Raw genomic sequence first — 20,001 nt, 5'->3', positions numbered from 1 at the left:
CAGAGGCAGTTTCACCTTGGGAAACAAAGACTGTAGATTTAATGTGAAAACCACTAAATTCAAGTTGAAATGGAGTGTGCAAGAGGAACTAGGTATATAAATGTATAGAGAACACATCATGAGAAGCAGGCGTTCATGTAGGAAGACTGGAGAAAGGATTAATGGTAATTAGCAGTGCTACCCAAACTCTTGTGACTCAGATTTCAGTACAGATGATGCTAATTAATATAAAGATGTTGACAGTTGCCTAAAACTTGTTCTGTTATATATTTTAACTCATAAACCAGAAGGGCTGTTGTACTTCTTTTGCACAGTGTTCATGTTTTACAGGGATATTATTATTAACAGTATGAAGAGGTAAGCATGAGGTCATAAAGTGTGATTCAGTGATTGATTTTGACTGCAATTATGCATTAGAGATACTAATGAGAAACCTAAAAAATGAGTTGACAACACATACAGATCTAACGATAGGAAAGGGCCCTCCAAAACAGTGCCACAGAAACTTTACAATTTATCTTCTTTATCCACTGATGCAGTTATATATTAAGTTTCTACAGACTGATCAGCCTGTGGAGAGCTCCTGTCTAGATGAACTCCCAGCACAGTTCTTCTGGGGAAGCAAACTCAGGTTTTTCCTGTGGTGGATCCGATCTGCAAGTGATTCCACTGCAGGTTGTTTGCATGGCTTCTCTCTTTTTCTCTTTTTTTTTTTTTTTTTTTCCTTTTTTTTTTTTAGTTGTCAGATGTTTGTTGTGTTGCAATGGTTTAGGTTTTTGCATCACAGATTTTATTTTATTTCTTTTACCAGAATACCGTCTGATCAGGGGGGTTGGACCAGTTGACCTTCCCCAGAGACTCTTTCCAGCCTAAATTATTCTGGGACTCTATGACCACTATGGATCAGGATCCTCTCTTTAATATAATTTATCTGCTGAAAAATGTGTTCTGCCAGCTGAAGCCCACAGACCTGCAGCATGGTGAATATTAATTGGTTATTTAACACAATCAATCAGGACAAACTGCAGATCACTTGGGGCTGGAAAAAAAGTGTTAATGTGCTCACACTTCTGACTAGACACCTGCTCCTAGAGACAGCCTGTGTGGTGGCTCTTAGGTCCTCATGATGCATGCAGGGATAATTCATAGCAGACAGTGCACATTACTTGGAGCAGTGTAATAGTAATGAACCTCTGGATCTGGTGTGACTGGAGAATAGCAGATGTAATGCCTAGAGTTAGGAGAGGAAAGAAGAAATCATTTGGTCTGATATTGGGTCTTTAGACTTGAAAGTACATTTTCAAGTGAAAAATAGAGTTATACAGTTAAATGGGAAATAGATGGAATGCAGCATGGATTTATAGTCTAATTTTTCAATGTGTCTGATTGCCTTCTCTGTCTGTCTCTATACCAGTGAAGGTGATAACATTTTGGAGAGAAGGCTTGTTTAGGCTATGGAGCAATGCAGGCAAGGTGCAAATCAGTATGAATTGTCCAAGAAGAACAATGGCTGAATCTTTTTAACTGTCAGAATAATGGGACTGTGTAATTACCTTTCTGCCTGAATATCAGGCAGCAAGACCTAAAGTCTTAAGACAGAGCATGTTTGTAACAGGACATAGTTCTGGTGAGTGCAGGATGCTGAAAGTGACATTGAGACTGGGGAAGTGAGTGTTTCCAAGAAGTGTCCGTGACTCTCTGATAGGGCTTGGGTGAACCAGTAGGGCAAGGAAAGAGTATCCACTATTGGTAATGAGCAAAATGGCACAAGGACATCCCTCCACCCTCAACCGATCTTTACAAAACAGGCTACAAGGCCAGCTCTGTGAGCAGAACCTGATGGACAAGCTGTTGTTCACCCATTGCACTTCACTGTGTCCCAGATGGGGAGAAAGGATCTCCAGGGCCATTTTTCCTCTGTGTCTTCCATGACCAGCAGCCTCCTTCCTTTGGGCAGGCTCCATAGCAGCTGTCACCTTGTGGGGCCTTGGCAATGGACCAGCCCTGCAGCAGCATTGTTGGGGGAAGGCAAAGCACAGTTAAGACATGTGAGCTGATCTGTCAGCTCAGGCTTCAGACCTTTACCAGTGTCCCCACTGGGTTGGTGATTTAGGGGCACATTGCCCACTCTTACACCTTGGCACAGTTGCCCAGCATGGAGACCTGCTGGGAGGCACCAGAGCTGCTGACCTCGGGGTCCTGGTTTTCTTCCTGTCATAACCCAGGATGCAGATGGGCAGAGAAGGGTGGTTTGCTGCATGCCCAGATCTCATCCTAGTGTGTGTTCAAGTGATGTTTTTTTTTATTATTAGGCATGCAAAGCATTTTTAGACAATAAATAATTCAATAAATAAAGAATAGGCACAATTTTCTAACAAGTAATGTCATTTAATGAATGATATACTCTAGAAAATAGAAACTACCCCAATGCTGGTTGGTTGGTCTGTTTGGGGCTGGGGGAAGGCCCTTGCTTGGACATAGGATGCTTTTGCTGGATTCTTTTGTCAGTGTTTATAGTTGCTGGAAACAAGGAAATGTCCATATATTAAGAGACACTAAGGGGGCAATTTTTTTCTAAAATGTGGGAAGTATGTGGAATGCCTTCCCACCCTGTCTCATTGGGCAAGTGGCATGAAGGGCTCAGAGCTCACCAGTGTCTCTACGGGTGGTTCATACCTAAAAGGGATAGACTCAACCAAGGTACCTACCACAGGAGTTCAGTCCTCTAAAGTCATCGGAGACTTTGCAGAGCATTTTTGGGCTCTGGTGTTATTGCACTTCTTTCTGGATGCTTCTCTGCACGTGTTGTGTCTCTTCCCTCAAGGTCTGGCTGCTGATTCCAGGGAATATGCTTTTCAGAATGTCACAGTACACCATGTACAGCTCTGGGTCTATTTTGGGCTTGGGCAGAGACTGGGAGTTGTAGGCTTGTTCAGTGGCTGAGTGCTGTAACAAGTAGACGTCGCTGAAGAGCGCGGTTAGGATCTTGTGTGCAGCCTTGTAAGGGTCATCTTCAAACTGCACCATGGCCTTGAGCTCTGTCAGGGTGTAGCCGTTGTAACGCTTGCTGTCTTCAGCCAGGGGCTGCACTGTCTCACCAATGTGTCTCACTTTCCACTTCAGGCATTTCAGTTCTTCTTTTACATCCTCTAGTTCTTTCTCCATGGCTTCGAATTCCTTCACGGTTACGAATCTGCCAAGGAAAGAAGTGGCAGACTTGGTGTGGGGTTCAGAGGCTCAAAGGGGTGAAATCAACCCAGTTTGCCTGGGGTCAGACCACAGAGTCTGAGGTGTGGCAGGAGAGGTACTGGCCATGTCACTGCATGCCATCCCCAGCTCTGATCTGTCAGGCTTCATAGTAACAGCAGAGTTTCTCTCTGCTAATAGAGAGAGAGAGATGTGCTTTCTCATTGGGACGGAAATGAGGCACCTTGAAACTCTGCTCTGTTGGAGGAGTTGACAGCCTGGCCCAGGGATGGTCTGTAATCAGGTCTGGAGAACTAAATGAATGCACTCAAAACATGATATTTTGCTTCTTGGTTAACAGGGTTTAGTGGGAGCACAGGGTAGTTACTGGAAAAAAAACACTAGAAACATCTAAATCAGAAAATATACTCAATTTCTTTTCTGAGGGGCTCTTAATGACCCTATACCACGTAGAGTTATGTGTGTATGGTCTGGATACGTACCTTTCAAGAGCAGGATCTTGCAGATATGATTCAAAACCCTTTCCTGTGTTCATTAATCCAGTTTTAGAATAGCCAGGAGACGGGGAACTATCTTCAGGAGCCACTGTTGCTGGAGGCCTTGTGCTTTTCCTGGTTGGGGTCAGTGTGTGATCTGATGGTGAAGCTTGTACGTTTTGTGCTGTGTGAGGGCAAAAGGTGTAGAAGGAAGTTGCATTGGTCCCTGGACTGACTGGAGAGGAGTCAGAGTATTGCTGTGGCTTGGCTGAGCTGGGTGTTAGACTGAGCCTGGGGCTGGCTGGGCAAGGTGCTGGAACAGTCCTTGCTCTGACTGGGCTGGAATACAGTATTGCTAAATTTTTATCTCTTTGTTCAAATGAGTGAGAGTTTGGTGGTTCTCCTGGGGCCAACCTAGTGATGGAGGCAATGTCCAGCAGGGTTTGATCCTGAACCATGGAGATCTGGCTGGTTGATTCTAATGAAAGTGAAGAGCTGCTTGATGTGTTGCAGGAAGAGCTTGACGTAGCGAATGGGGGTATTTTCTGAGCATTATGGTCACTCCCGTTCCTCTGCGTGCTAGTGACATTTAGAGCTGGGTGTTGTGAAGCCCTAAAAGAAAGACAAAGACACACTTTAGGTGACTGGAAATACCAGAACACCCCTCCTGAATATTTTTTTTCATACTCGTCTCCTGGCTGCTGCCAGGCAGGAGAGATCCCAATGCTTTTTTTTTTTTTTCTTCTTCTTTCTATGGCAACATTTTGCTTAGTTTGGCAAGACAGATGGCAAGGGAGGACAAAGGAGTCCTGTAGACTGGAGTTGTCCTGATGGGAAGTGAATGCACCTAGAACTTCCTTCACCTTGAAGGAGAATACAGACATACCCACTGTGCAGATCATGATTCAGGGTTTCTAACAGCCAAAGGACATGACAAACTTTTGTAGCAATACCAGTGACCAGCTGAGTCTTCTTGTGAATCTGGTATATTTGAGTTCCTCTGATGGTGGAAGACAGCAGAAGATCCTGGTTTTGGAGAGGTTGAATGAGATCTAGTGCATCAGGTCCTGTTCTAGTGCTCGTGGCTTGAGTTAGCTACATATTTACTTCACCTCCCTGCACCTTTCTCAGTGTTAGATGCAATTAAATGCCAAATTTTTAAGGTCCTAAGGAACATGCTGCATGCTTATTGGCTTCAATAGGGTTAATTAAGACTTTGCTAGACCACAGAATAATTAAATCAAATTTAGAGAAAAGGAGGCAGTAACAGAGGTACTGCATAAAAAAAAAGAGCTGAAACAGCAAAAAAGGAATTATACCGAAAGCAGGAGAACAAACAGGAACGTGTCAGAGGGAACACACTTCCCCAAAAGTGCCATGTTTTCATAAACTGGCAGAATGGGTGGAAGACAGGAATTGCCAGCTAGATAAAAGGAAAAGGTCTTTCACCCTGAGGGTGTTCAAACACTGGGACAGAGACCTAGAGAAGCATTGAGATCTCCATCCTTGGAGGTATTCAGAATTCAACTGGACAAGGAACTAAGCAGCCTGATCCAGCCTAGTCTAGTGGACATCCTGTGAGCAAGGAACTGGACTAGAGACCTCCAGAGTTCTGTCCACCTTGTGTTAGTCTGTGATTCTGCCTGGCTCTGAAAATAACTTATTTCCCCAGCAGTTTCCCTTTCTGCTTTCACTTTTCTCCCTTCTGAGTCCCATCTTGACATCTTTCTCTTCCATTGGAGCCTCTGGGCTGCTCCCTTTTGTACTGATTTTATAGTGTCTGTTGCAGGAGAGTCCATCATAAATAAAACATGGTTTTAATGGAAAATATAGTGTTTCTTGCAGCTTCTGGCTCAGATGGATTCCTGCCTCTTCTTTGCAGTAGTCAAAGTCAGTAGCTCAGGGCTTTGGAAGGGTGAGCTTGTGGGAGCCAGGGTGGCCTGGAGCTGGGCATCTTTGTTGAGTAGCCTGTGGAAATTGAGTTTCTCTTCCTCAGTCTCTGCTGAAAGCAAGGAGTGATGTGGGGAATATAACATGCACAGTAACTGAAAGGCTTTTTGGGTGCATATACAATCTGAAAAACTTAATTTCTATGATTTCACATCTTTAGCAGTGTTGGACAGGGTTGTGTTTGATTTTTTTGGTGTGTGTTTGTTTGTTGCGTTTTTTTCTGCATAAATCCAGGATTAGCTGTAGGAGATGGAACATTTATTGAAAGATGCAATTTAAAAGTGGCAGAAAACATGTTTCCTAAGTAATCTCACTGAAGTTTATATAAGACACCTTTCCAATTTACCTGGAGGAAACAAAAAAGTATTCTAAACTGTTACTTTATTTTGCTTTCCTTTTCCACCTGATTGCACTGCTAAATATGGGACTGAATTTTCTTTTACCATCATGCTTATCTCAGAAGCAGAGGAGCTGGTCACTGAAGAAGTGATCTGAAGTGTGTTAAAGCAAAATGTCAGTCTGGGTTTTAGCAGAGGTAAATGAGGACCTGTGACTTTGGAGTTTCTTTGTGGGCCTGAAGACAGGAATGAAATGCCCACTGCTTTCAATATAGCAAGGCTGGATCTTGGATCTGTAACCATGGTGTTTCATCAGAAGGGATTTTTTCCATCTGTTTTTATGTAGTGAATCACTATGAGCTGAATAAATGACAGGAAGAATTGCAAGACCTGGGGTTGAAATCAATGCTGACATGAAATGGGGAGGTGATTGCAGCTGCCTGGTACCTCCACAAGGAGAAACCTTGACTCAACTTTGAGCGCCACTTGAAATGTGTCAAGCCCTTGTTGTCTGCCTTCTTCCAGCCCTGTGCTGCTCAGCATATAAAGCATGTTCCCTGTTGTCAGAGTGACCTTGTCTGCTGTCTGTGCCTTGCCCTCTCCAGCTGAGCTTGTACAATAGACTTTTTGTAGCATGGAGTTTGGAGACATTTGAAAGTTGCCTGCAAATCCAGCACTGCTTGCCTTCTGTGGCACTTGCAACTAAGAAAAAAGAGTGGATATTCTTTTTTTTTTAAGGAATCTTTTCCACCATGTTTTAAATCTAGAGTTCTGATGATCTTGTTTGAATAGAAAAAAATGGTAACAGGCTTTAGAGTGAAGCACTGAGGGGCTGGTCCCATAAATCTTACTATAGACAGGCAGGGGTAGGAGGATGGTATAAGAGCTGTGGGATGGACCCAGGGAAAATGCCTGCAGGGTGATGATATAAAAATAAATGTAGTTTTTATCAAGGCCTCCTCTTTGTCAGGTGACCCTCCTAAAGTGCCCACACTGCCAAAACAGTGTCTATATTATTTTTTTAATGCTGAATGACTTTTGAATAGTCTCTCAGTTTTCTACGAGAACAGCTGGTGTCCTGGACCCTGGGTTTATCTGTCTCAAATCAAATACCAACCAAGGCTTTAAGCTACAGACAGTAAGAATATTCTGTTTCCTGCTCAGCTCTTGGCTCTTCTCCTCTTTGGCTTTGCCACCATACCTGTCACTCCTTGTCCTTTGTGACATTTCTCCTGCCTCATACCCCTTGTTTTACATCTGTCACCTGTAGGACTCCCATCTGCCCTGTGGGTCCCAGGCACTTGGATCCAAACAGCAGGCTCATATTAATGCCTAGTGGTAGGAGAAGAGAAGTGGAAGTGGCACGGGCATACAGATACCTGAAGTCAGACACAATTGCTGTCTGGAGCCTAGCAGCAGTGAGCATTTCTTGGTAATAAATAACTGTGCAACAGGAAAACAAATCCTGATGTGAAACATCTCCTTTTGTTTTTGTGTAGAACAAGTGGTGCATTCAGATCTCCCAGGCCTGCACACCTGAAAGAAAAAGCTGAGACCTCTAAGGTCAAAAATGAGAGCAAATAGACTATTAAGGGTGTTCAGAGCTTTGCAATGGAAGAGCTAAGTTTAGTTTGAACAAAACATGACTGGGGATATTAGGTGTATAGAGGCCAGCACCATATGTTTGCACAGGAAGGCAGCTTGGGGAGGGCAAAGGATGCCAGTTTATATATAGAGCTCCCTGATGCTGTTCTTAGCCCAGCTCAAGCTAGACCCTGTTAAAGGAAAATTGTAGTTTAGTGATGTTAGTTTAGTTAATGAAACCATTAAATGGTTTAATATAGAATTATCAAGACTGAATATGCACTGCCCAAACAAAGATTCCTCTGGACTCATGCTTTTGAAGACATGTATAATTTAAGGCCACCTCTCAAAGTGGATGGCTTATTCTCACCAGCAGCAGAACTGGAGATCCTGCCCTCATCCTGGCCTGGCATAAGGCCCTTGGTGCTACCTGCACTCTCTCAGTGCTCCTGGCAAACTTTTAATAATCTCTCTTGTAAAATCAGCTGGCCTGCTGCTGTTTGTCTTTGATGACTGCTTAGTCTTGTTCTTTTATTTACAGTTTTTACTGTTTGACTCTACAGCAGCATTCCCCAAAAATCCTGGCCTCTCAACAAGCACCAGATGCCCTGTTTTGTCTCTGTGGATGGACAGTAAAAAGCCTGATCTCTGAGGATGAGTAAATATTCCTTATATGTTATTTGGTTCAAGTTAGAACAGCCTCAGAGCATTTCTAAGTGACGGCAGCTAAGTTTTCCAGGGAATGAAATACTGGTTGAAGTGAGCAGCAGGAAAGTCTTCTGTTCATAAGTCCTTGTGTCCTACTGGTACAGAACCACCTCTGTGTGAAAAGTTCAAAAAGAGTTCAAAATTGTATTCTGGCATTTACTTTGCTAGTGGGATGCAGGTGATGAGTTGACCGAGCAATGGTGAGGACTTGGGGTGACATGCCCTCTTCTTCCATACAAGCAGGCCCCTGCATCACCAAAGGGCCAGTGTAACCTTTGTGGCTGCTCTGACCAGCAAAGCATTTCTCTTGTGGTTCTCTTGCCATTAACAGTTCTCTGCTGGCCATGAGCCCATTGCATGGTTAATGCCACAGAGTAGAGGAAGAGTGTATGAAGCTAGGAAGAATGTTAAGGAGACTCCTCTGATCAGGTTCAGGCCAGTTATGGCTTGATGGGGCTTGTTCCAGGAAGGAGATTTTCATCTGAAGGTTTTGAGGCTTTGTGCCATCCTGAGCAGCACTGACTAATTTTTTTTTCCTCCCTAATAAACATGAATAATGAAGATTTGGAAGCTTAAGTTGGGTTTGTTTGTGAGAACAGAACTTCACTCAAGTCACTTTTATAGAATAGAAGAATCATCAAATTGTTTTGGTTGGAAAAGACCTTTAAGATCATCAAGTCCAGCCATTACCCCAGCACTGCCAGGGCCACCACTAACCCATGTCCCTCAGCACCACATCTACACGGCTTTGAAATCTCTCCAGGGATGGGGACTCTACCACTGTGCTGGGCAGCCTGGGCCAGGGCCTGGTAACCCTTTGGGGAAGAAATTTTTTCTAATATACAATCTAAACCTCTCCTGGCAGAACTCGAGGCCATTTCTGCTTGTCCTATTGTTTGTTCCTCGGGAGAAGAGGGCTGTCCCCACCTCTCCACAGCCTCTTTTCAGAGAGTTACAGAGGGTGAGGAGGTCTCCTCTTAGCCTCCATTTCTGCAGGTTGAACACCCCCAGTTCCCTCAGCCACTCCTCTGATTTCATTACAGCAGGTAACTGATGTGAAGCTGAAACTGATGTAATGTTGAAGAATGACCACTGTTCTTTAGCCTGATACTGGACTTACTGTTTGCAGTTTATGCTGATAGTGCTGCAAAAGCAGCTATGGAGGTAAACTGTGTGTCCTTTAAATTGAAGTACTGGGGTAGGGTTGGCCATAGGACCAATAGACCTTGCTCTTTGGAACACCTTATGTCAAGAACTGTTATTTGTATTTGAAACTAAGACATTTGGACAGTCATCATAATGAAATAAGCACGTTTGAGCACTAGCCAGTAGCTTGGCAGGTAGGAAATTTTCTGGGGAAATATGACCCAAATCAATTTCAATAGACATTTTCAGGCCTCTGAAATTGAAGGATGTGGATCTGTCTGTAAAAAGGTCCAGGACATTTTCAAGGAGCAGGAATTACCACGTGAGCTGATGACAAACCAAGATGGAGAGCAGTGCTAGCACTGTCATGCCTGTGACCACCTGCAGTGACACAGGACTAGAGAGATGTGGCAGCTGGTATGATGAGGGCTGAGGACCCTAAGTTGTTAGGGTTATGGACACCAAGCTTCGATGAGTATGTGGCTGAGATGTGCATCTCAGCAAGACAGAGGCAGCAAAATTCTGAGATCTTCAAATATTAATAGCACAGAAACAGCAACTTCCCAAGTCTCCCTCCCGCTGAATGAAGAATTACTTGCTTTATTGGCAAGGAAATAGATGCATGAAACTACATCCATATTTTCTCAAGAGTAAAGGAAAAGTATTCAGAGCAGGAGGCATGCTCCAATATTTCTCCATATGTTGAACCACTGATTCCCATCACTGGAGGAAGGAATATTTGGAAACGGTGAATAAAAGCAGAGCAATTTTCTGAGTAAGTGCAAGAAATGGCATTAATTATACAAATGTTATTGTCTACCAAAGCTGCTTTCAGTCATTTTTATATTCAATAGCATGCACCATCCTGAATTGGTGATAAATATAGATGAAAACAGCTAGTGATAATGAAAGCTATACAGGTGTAGATTAGAGTATATTTTTAAACTACTAGGAAGTCACAGCTTCTAGAGATAACATGAAATTATAGGATATATGCACATCCTAAATTAAATCCTGGAGAATGCTGCTCTGTTGGTGTAGTAGTTGATTATTGTTTGGGCAATGCTGTCTGGGAAAGGTACAAACCTCTATTTCCATAGCTTCCTACTCCAAACCTTATTCTTAACCCCAGGGAGCCAACGTGGGGACAGTCCAAGCCGTTGTGTATCAGACACATTCGAGCCATGGTCACTTACTATTTGGGGAGCAGCTATGGAGGCACTGTAACCTCAGGTCCCCAGCCTCAGCCCTCTCCTCCTCAGTCCTGGAAAAGAGAATATAGAAGTAGCACCTTTAACAGAAACAAAGGCTGCTCCCAAATGTACAAAAATATAAGGGTAAAAATCAGTAGGAGTACAACATACCTGGGCTCCTCCATCTATAGCCAGGCAGGCCCATTATGGAGATTGTAACTGTCTCAGGAAGGACTTGGTTCCACTGGCTTTGCCCCTCTCAGGGGAAAGCTCGTGTAAAGAGGCCACGTGGAATAGAAATGAAGGGCTCAGGGCTGTGTCTCTCCCACTCTTTCACTCTTCAGGATGAATCTAAGTGTCAGGGACTAACAACATTGTGCAGTGTAAGTATGTTGGAAGGGAGTGTGTTGCTAGTGCTACACCATGTAAGTGCCAGGCTGGGTAATTTTCCAGAAGAAACAGCTCTGCTGTTAAACCTTCCTGTGTTGCAGAATAAATCCAAGGCACAATGTTACACGCACCCCTGTGTTCTAGTGAAAGGTGAACAGACTGAAAATTCTTCCTGGTGTCCATACGAAAAGATACTCTGAGAATGGGAGGTACAGTAGGTCAGTAGCTTAAACCTGTTTAGATACCTAAGTGACCAAGAAGGAAATCAGAGCAAAAGGTTGGCATGTCTTTGGAAAGCATTGGTATGATCTGCACAACATCTTACATGAGTACAATGGAGTTACAGAAAGCAAGCTGTGAGTAAGATACGTTAAGAGAAATGTACAAAAAAGGAACAAATAGTGTATGTGAAAGATGATTTGAAAAGTTCTGATCCTTGTAGTGATGGGAATAGTCCTGATCTCTGCAATGGCTTTGGTCCCACTCTCTGTCTTGAACTGCTCCTAGCACTTCAAAACTAGATTTTCTATCCCTGCAGAGATAGAATGCAGAGGCATTTGGTCCGCACTGGTATTGATGGCGGTTTGAAATCAGTTCATTCTAGAATTTCACCAGTAACATCTGCCTGGTGATGGGTTGGTTTTGCAGATGAGAGTAAGGGCTCAGTCAGCAAGAAAAATGTGAGATCAGCTGCAGTACCACAATGGGTGTTGATGGACAGCTGCAAGTTGGCAAATGCTGTGCTATGGGTGAGCGAACTGTGGAAGGCTGAATCTTCCAGATTTACTTGCTAATTTGCTTCACAGGGAGCAAAAGGCTGGATATCAGACTGGGGACAGGGCTATGCTGATCTCTAGGGTCCCCTTTGCCACTGGTGACAGGTGGGCTGACCTCCTTTCTCCATCTGCAGTGGCTTCAGTTGCAGTGGGACTCAACACCCGCATGCACCCTGACCAGGCATGGATGCATTTCTAAGAGCTGCTGCTCTTTCTCCTCTTGTCAATGCTAAAAGAAGGAAACGGATAGTTCTAATTTTCTTGTGTCACTTCACTAACTTTTTGTTCCTTGCTCAAGACAGTGGCTAGCTCTCCATGAGGAGCTCACCTGGATTTGATTTCCACCCTTGTGAGTCCTCCTGTCCCTGACTCCAGGACTCATGTGCTGCCTTTTTGGACCCTCTGAATTAGATGGTGTCACATGTATTAGATGTTACACTAAGAAAGCTGAAGATTTGATAGTCTGGGTGCACTGAAGTTAGTGCTGTGCTGGAAGTCCAGCCCCAGCCCCCTTCTTGTGGGCCTTTTTTTCTCACGGCCTTGCAGGTATCCTTGTGCAGGGTGGGGATGAAAGCACAGGATGGCATGGCATGACCCCAGTTGTGGACTGGCTACAACTCTGGCAGCAGGCAGTGGCAAAGGGACAGTGGTCCTGGAACCATTGCCTGTGGGCTGCAGGACATTCCAGAAGCCTGGGCAGTGGAAGAGGAGAAGGTCCTGGCATGTTGATATGCTTTCAGCTGACTGTCACATAAAGCTTATCCAAGTATTATAGAAGAGAACAAAGAATCTCTGTTCCCTTGACTTGTCTGGAAGGATCCTCAACAAAAGAAGCAGGAAGGGATGTGGAGAGCTCTTCCTTTGGTAGCTGAGATGAACTGTATACAATAGACCATGCTCACAGGTATTCAAATGAAACAGAGCAGAAAGAGAAGTTGAGAGGGAAGGGAGATAACTATTATGAACTGACACCTAATAAACTAAAAAAAATAGCAAAAGATTAGTAGAGGTTATAGACAAATATTCAGGTAAAAGGAAAACCAGAGAAAAAGAGAGGGGAACCAATAACAGGACAAAGACTGAAAGCTGACATGTTGCAGGTAATTTTATAGAACATGTAATATGGGAATAATGCCTCCAAGCCTGTGTCACATACTGGTTCTGCTTAGAGTTACTGTGAGAGCCATCATTGCTTTTATCTGAGAGCTGTCATATCTTTTATATCTGAAGAGCTACAATCTTCTGGTTTTATGGTGTGAACTGCAGCATCTGTTTTGTCTGGGCTTTCCAAAGAATCCCAGGCCTGGGGAGGAAATACTTGTTGAATATTACCCCACCAATCTTTGCTTTTTTTCAGTGGCTGTTTCAGTGTTTTCCCAGTGATAGAAACAGGAGGGTGTTTAGCTGATGAGAGACAGTCTGTCTGTGTAGTTCAGAGGGTGTGGCTGTGTCCATGAAAGTTGCCTCTATGACTTGGTTGTGTTTATGTGTGGCCCTAGGGCTGGGCAATGACATGTGCTGTGTGAGGTGGAGTCAAACCAGGCTGTGGAGCAGCATTTGAGGTGTACACAGGGTCGTGCCATGTGCAAGCTCTTTCTTTCCTATGTTCTTCACAGCTGAGGCAGTTCCTGGGATGCAGAGACTGAGGGTGAAGCAGCAGCAGCAGCAAGGCAGGCTGAGCGAGGCTGGCTGGGGAGGGGGTGGGCTGCGCTGGTGGGGAAGGAGGGGGCAGGACAGCAAGTGTGCAGTGGTGTGCCCCATCCCCTGCATCTCCTGCACTGGGGTGTGAGTGTGGTGCACACTTGTTGAATTGCAAGGTCTGAAAGGAGCATTTCAGCTCTTTCATCTAATACATCTCTAGTAAATCTTCTGTCATTATATGCAGTTCCATGCAATTAAAATTAAGTGAAATAGAGTGATACTTTGTTTGACAAAGTACTTGCAAGATTAGCAGTATTTTACTGTCATTATTTCTAATAACATAAATGTCTTCTCTAGGAGTAGGGGCCTGTAAAAGAACATTTCAAATTTTTTTTTTTTTTTTTTTTTTTATCAGGCAAAATGGGGCTAGTGCTTTTCTTCCCTGTATCCCAGAAGATAAACTGCAGCTGTGGGGAATAATGATGAAGCTTTAACTTTCAGTAGAAATATTTTGCTCTTGGAAAACTGCCTATTGCACAAAGTCTACTCAACACAGAGGCTAGATGTGTGTGTACAGTGGATGCTGGATGTGTACTGAGGCAAAGGAACAGTGTACTGATATCTACAAAGTAATGGGAAGGAAGAAAGGCTGGAGGGCTGTGGTTTTTTTTTTTTATGAGATGCGAAAATGAACGTGGAGGTGTAGGAGTAGGAGGGAATGTGAAGTATCCCTGGGCATATGCACAGGAAAGGAGAATTTAAGTTATTTTCTATTTGTTCAAAGGAAGGTCGGAGCCAGGGGAAGGTGTGTGCTCGCTGGCACTGCTGGCACCCAGAGCATGCAGCAACACTATGTTGCTAATTGATGATCCCTGGACCTCCTGCAGTCTCAGAGTATTCCCAGGTCACAGTAGTGAAGCTTGTCATGAATATGCTAACTTTAAAAGAAAAAAAAAAAAAAAGAAACAGGATGAAATGCTGCACAGCTTTACATCTCTGGAATGATCCCATGGTAACACGGTCTCTGGGCTTCTTATTATGCACTCAAATACAACAATTAAAATAATGTGATATAAAAAAAGCAAGTCATAATCATGAAGTTTGGGAACACCACATGCTTGAGCTGTGTTTGCCAAGCGTGTGTGGAGGGGCTTGGAGGATGTGACCAACAAGTAAATTGTTCACACAGATTTGAAATGAGTAAGGAAGCTGCAAGGACAGCACCAAATGTAGAGTCCAGTCATAAAGCAAGTGGTAGGGAAAAAGCCTTGTCCCTGTGTACTGGTCAGGGTGACTACAACCAGTATACAGAGCAGTCAAGAGGAACAGGCTGTTTTGTATGCATGCTGCCTAGTATGGAGTTTGTTTTGCGTGATCCATGTAAAATAGGAGTTTAAAACCACATTGGTTTGTACTGGGAGGTGGGACTTGTCACTCACCTTGGCATATGTATGTCAGATACCCTGCTAGTTCTGTAGGTAAGATCAAACCTTCTTCTATAAGACCTGAAAAAGCCTTGATGCTTCAGCTTGGTGTCATTCTTTGGGGCCCTTCACCTGTTCATCTAGGGTGTTGGGGTGAGGGTCTCCCAGATGACAACTTGTCCAATGTGGATTTGATTGTTAAGTATTACGTGGTATAGACTTACATGTATGTAAAAATGAGGGGTAGGCTATGTACTATGGTGGGCCCTGTGTGAGATAAAGAGGGTTCTTGTTCTCTGTGCCCTCAATGCTTTTGGTTACGTACTGTTCCAGAAAGGGCAGCAGTGGTACTTGATGAAGTTTCCTTAGCATTTCCTGGTGTAACTCAACATATTCTGTTGTTTAAAATGCTGCTAGTCTCTCATCTGCAATTCCCACTTCAATAATTCATCTGACTGTTTTCCCCTGGCTGGCTGTTTTCCCTCAGTGACTGTTGATTTCTCCTGAGGCACATACCGACCACTTCTTCACTGTGTTTGGGGACTTCTTCTCACATACAGAATCTTTTAAAATTCACTGTCATCTCTAAATGCAAAATTAGAAAAATTATGGTTGTTTGAATCATATCTTTCATCTTTCCAGACTGTCTAAAAGGTAGAGTGAAACATCAGAAGTTGGCAGAGGACTAACTGTAACTACAGAGACTATTAGTGAAGGTTGGGTAAATGAGCAAAGTGATAAGCATGAAAGTTCTCTAGCTCTTCCTGCTCAGGAGAGCTCCTCACTTTGCTACTGAAGTATCTGAAAATTTCAAATCTTCTGTCTCCTCACAGCTTCTGAACCCCTCTCTTCCACCACTGAGAAACTGCCACATTGGACAGAAGAGCAAAAATGAATCCTCCTGATATTTTCTATCCCCAAAATATCTTTACATTGCTTCCAACTATAGGCTTTTGGTGAGGATTCTCCGTGCTTACTGGCTCCTCATTCTGCAGAGGTACCCTTAAGGAGTCCATCACACCTTCCCTGCTCTGTGAGGTCAGTATTTATCTGTTTTTCACATTCTGCAGTTTTACAAAGATCCTTAACCTTCTTGGGAAAGAACGAGGGCAGCAAGTATTGCAGTGCAGCCAGGTGGGCTACGTGAGGTCAGCAGTGCAGTGGGTGGGCAGTGTGTAGTGACAAGCAGAGTGAAGACCAGTATCTCTGCGCCTTCAGGGCTCAAGCAGGATATAGAGTCCATCTAAGCCCCTGGTGCCAGTGTGGGTGGCCCCATGTGGATGTTTCTGCAGTGCAAAATGGTGTATGTGCTTTATGTGTGCAGAGGAGCTCAGGGGGATGTGTTGTGTGGAGGAGCCTAGGATGGGTTGTAGGCATGTGACTATGGAAGATGGCAACTCCAAAGTGGCCTGGTGGTGGCTGGAAAATGTCTCAGCAGCCCTTAGGATTATTGGGAGCTAGCCATTATAGGTGCTGAGAAAAGGGTGGCTGTAACATTTGTTATATCCCCACAATTTTACCTTTCCAGAGAGGGAAAATTGGCTTGCACTGGTAGCATAGCTTCTTATGAGTTCCTGTGAACCAGATGCATACTGTAAGGGCTTGTCAGTCTTGTGTTCTAATGATTATATAATGAAAGGCAGGCACTGGGACATCACAAAATTTAAGAAAAAACAGATCAAGGAGACCTTTTATGTTTGTCTTTAACACACATTGTCTCTCAGTATCTCAGACTTCACCCGCATGTGCTGAACTGGGTGAAAGCCAGGATTTTCTGGGACTGCTGGAGTCCCTGAAAACGTCCACTGATCGAGCAGCTGGCTGCACTGACCTTTCTCTGAAGTACTTGATGGCTTCCTGGTCTAGGAAGTTCTGCTCTTCTCGAAAGCCCAGCTCAAAAATTTTGCGCTTGTGTCTGAACTCAATGACAGTCTTAGTGTAAGAGTTCAAGGTAGTGACGGAGGCCGCCATGCAGCAGGTGAAAGAGCCCCATGCCAGACTGTGGAGAGAGAAACCAGCAGACAGAGCTGGGTTAAGACAGCAGCTCATGGTATATTTCTGAAGCCAAGAGACACAAATACACAGGATGTACCTAGGCAGGTAAGTCAGGGGTGACAAACCTATTCTCATCTTACCTCAGATAACATCTGGCACGTGCTCAGGCAAGCAGACAGGGGGCTGGGCACCACTTCTATCCCATGGAGAACCATATGGCAGAGTGCTAACGTGAACACTCAGAGCAGTGTGACAGGAGTCAAATACCTCTTGGTTTCCCTTTGGAATGTTTCAGAGCTTTGCAGACAAATGCTAAAATCTGCAGAGCAGTAGCAAATGCCTTGGAAGGAGTAATGCCCCAGAAAGCACGTCTTTGGGACCAGTGGAGGTTCTCAAGCATCCTTAGGAGACTCACTGCACAACACTACTGCAGGGATGGTTTCTATTCTAGTTTTTATGCCTTCATCAGACTATTGTATTTCCTTCTTTCCTGGTTCATGGACATTTCTAGCATTCCTGGTGTCTGAAAGCCTGACCAGAATAGGAAATGACATTTTCATTTTGTGAAGAGCTCCGATCTGAAGGCACTGTTCCAAGTGTGCAGGCAGTGCTACCCAATCTTGGTCAGCCAGAGGCAGAACACCTGCAAGTAACAGCCAGGAGCACAGGGAGGCAGAGGGAGGCAGAAAGTGGAAGAGAAAAAGTGACTGTCCCAAAGCTAGGCTGGAGCAGCAGCAAGTGTTGTTCGGGGTCTCCTGGCAAGGAGAGTTCAGCTGGGAGTTGCTTTGCTCCCTGTGCATTGACTGCTTCCCCCCAACTGCCCTTTGCCCTCCATGCACATCTCTCTTTCAGCCTTTACCTCGCTGATCTCAAATTCAGATTTGGCTGGGGGGAACTCATGGCTCCAAGGAGTTCAGATGCTGTTTGAGCATGAAATGGGGCTACAAAACAAGGTCCTGAATTCCTTCTTTTATCTTATCTGTGTTTGGGCTCCCCTTGACTTCACATTCAGCCATGAGCTTCAGCTACGTATAGTTTACAGTGGCTTCCTAACTACCTTGTATTAATTTAATCATCTGTGTCAGCTACAAACTTCACCTGCTCCTTGCTTTCACCTTTTCTATAACCAAATGGAACACTGATATAAATTAAGCAGAAGAGAAGGAACACAACCACAGTAGCATTATCTTAAAAATACACATTACCAACAGATCCCTCAGCATGAGCTGTTTTCCCATTCTGCAGAGGATCTGCAGACAAGAAAACAGTTTCTCATTTCAAATGAGATAAACCTGGAAAAAGAACACATTCATGAACGGAAAAATCTAGGGGAAAAAATCCTTCAACTAAACAGAAGTGGCTCATTTCAATGATTTCAAAATCCAGTGAGTAAGTCCTTCAGGGACTCCCATGGCAATGAAGTGTGCAGCCTGTTTCTGAGTCATTCTTGAACCTGTTTGTCAGATGCAATCGAAAGAGGAGGAAGAATAGGGAACCCTGAGGTGATGAAGATCCCTCAGGTTTCCCACAGTTGGGTGCAGAAGGGGAAAGGGAACTCGTGCTGTGTATGAGTGTCCAGGCTCAGGGAAGCCTGGCAAATGTCTTCCTCCTACATGGAGTGTGGACAAGCTCCAAACGTTTCCAGCTGGGCTCCTAAACAATATAGAGGAAGAAGCCAGCTGAAACCACATGCTTCACTGAGCCTGGTTGGTGCCTGGAGAATGACATAGAAATGTATCTTGGAAGGTTCTGATTATGTCTGATCATTAACTCAGAAATGCTGAAAGATTCAGAGAAGGAAATACAGATTGAAGACTCTGTGTGACCTCCAGTCTGGCATGTAGTAAATCATACTAATGAGACAACTGTGGTTGATGTTTTAGTTTTTATGGACCTTGGTTAAATGTTCTTTATTTTTAAGTGCCACGAGTGGTCTCCAACCTGTAAGAGTTACATCCTACCTTAGGTGAAGACCTCTAACAGCAGTGCCCCTCTGTACCAGCTGTGCCCTAGATGTGGTGGGACTGTACCCATAGTGCCTCCGATAGCTGCTCTGGGACAAAGCTGCTGTCAGGAGAGCAGGCAGTGCTGAGCTGCCAGGGCAGGAGGGGAACCAGGCTCTGGACACCCCATGTGGAGAGTGGGTGGGGGGGAGTGGGCCCAGGGAGGCCCCTGAGTATTGCACTAAATGATGAAATAGATTACTGAAGACAAATTAATAGTAAAACTTATTATTAACAGTCATAGACTTTTTATAAATATGTATATAAATATATGAACGCACTAATTTTATAGGGTCAACATAATATGCCATAAATATTCACAAAATAAGCTGTGTTTTAAAGATAATGCAGTTTATATTCTGTAGCAAGTTACTAAAATGTTAGTAACTCCTCCCATGAGACACAGTATAATGAGGGGAGAAGAAAAGACTAGTAATTCCCTGCAGTGCTGTGCATAAGAAGTATTCGTATTTATTTTAGTTAGCAAAGGTTGTTGTCTCTTCTTTAAGATGGAATGAAAATAATGTGCTGTATTTAGAGATGAAAAAAAAGGAAGTGTTTTTCTCAGTTATCCAGAGAGGCTGATGCCTCTAGAGGGATATGAAACTTGTTTGCAGGTATTTCTATTCTCCACAGTCTCCTGTTCTTGTTAAGCTTCTTATAACCTTGCAAGCAATATAAAACAGTTGACTTATCTTGGCCAAATTATTTTTATGTGATTTTTAGAAGATAAATGGGAAGGGTAAAAACAAAAATGTAAAAAACTCATCTCCAAAATGCAGTGTTCATTTTTCCAAGCCTTCTCCCCATGATCCACAGGGAGTTATCATGTTGCCAGAAGCACTGCGCCTTCCTCTGTGGTTTTGTTCAAAGTTGCACTGCAAGGTTCAACTGAGACATTAATTAAAAACAAAGCAAAAAAAAAAAAAGCTGAAAGTCTCTGAAATGCCATGGCAATTATGTACCTAAATTGAACTTTAATGAGAGTGTTCAGTCTGTGTTGGTAATTGTGGCTGCTGTTTATTTACAAATGCTGTGTACCTGCTGATCCGCACAGCTGCTGCTGCTGCACAGACACTGATATCTGTCCTCTAGCACCTCAACAGCTGAATGGCCATGGTCCTTTTTTGCTCCTAGCATTTTGGCAGCTGGAAATTCACATGCATGTTC

At 43.9% G+C, this 20,001-nt stretch overlaps 1 protein-coding gene across 4 annotated transcripts in view; it reads right to left on the bottom strand.

Moving 5' to 3' along the window:
* Positions 1–2,066: 2,066 nt before the first annotated feature.
* The window catches only part of GSG1L (GSG1 like), a 53,305-nt gene continuing 35,370 nt past the window's right edge, over positions 2,067–20,001 (bottom strand). For 3 of the 4 annotated variants that reach the window (XM_051632369.1, XM_051632370.1, XM_051632373.1), the window contains 3 exons: positions 16,665–16,832; positions 3,690–4,295; positions 2,067–3,193 (listed from right to left, as the gene is read on the bottom strand). In XM_051632369.1, coding sequence (XP_051488329.1) covers positions 2,770–3,193; positions 3,690–4,295; positions 16,665–16,832 — 1,198 coding nt within the window. In that variant the 3' untranslated portion in view covers positions 2,067–2,769. The remainder of the gene's footprint in view (positions 3,194–3,689; positions 4,296–16,664; positions 16,833–20,001) is intronic. The other variant, XM_051632371.1, reaches the window with a different exon arrangement.

The sequence above is a fragment of the Apus apus genome, chromosome 14 (assembly GCF_020740795.1).
Source record: "Apus apus isolate bApuApu2 chromosome 14, bApuApu2.pri.cur, whole genome shotgun sequence".
Lineage (NCBI taxonomy): Eukaryota > Metazoa > Chordata > Aves > Apodiformes > Apodidae > Apus > Apus apus.
The sequence above is the reverse complement of the archived record's forward strand: the minus strand, read 5'-3'. Positions and strand labels throughout refer to the sequence as shown.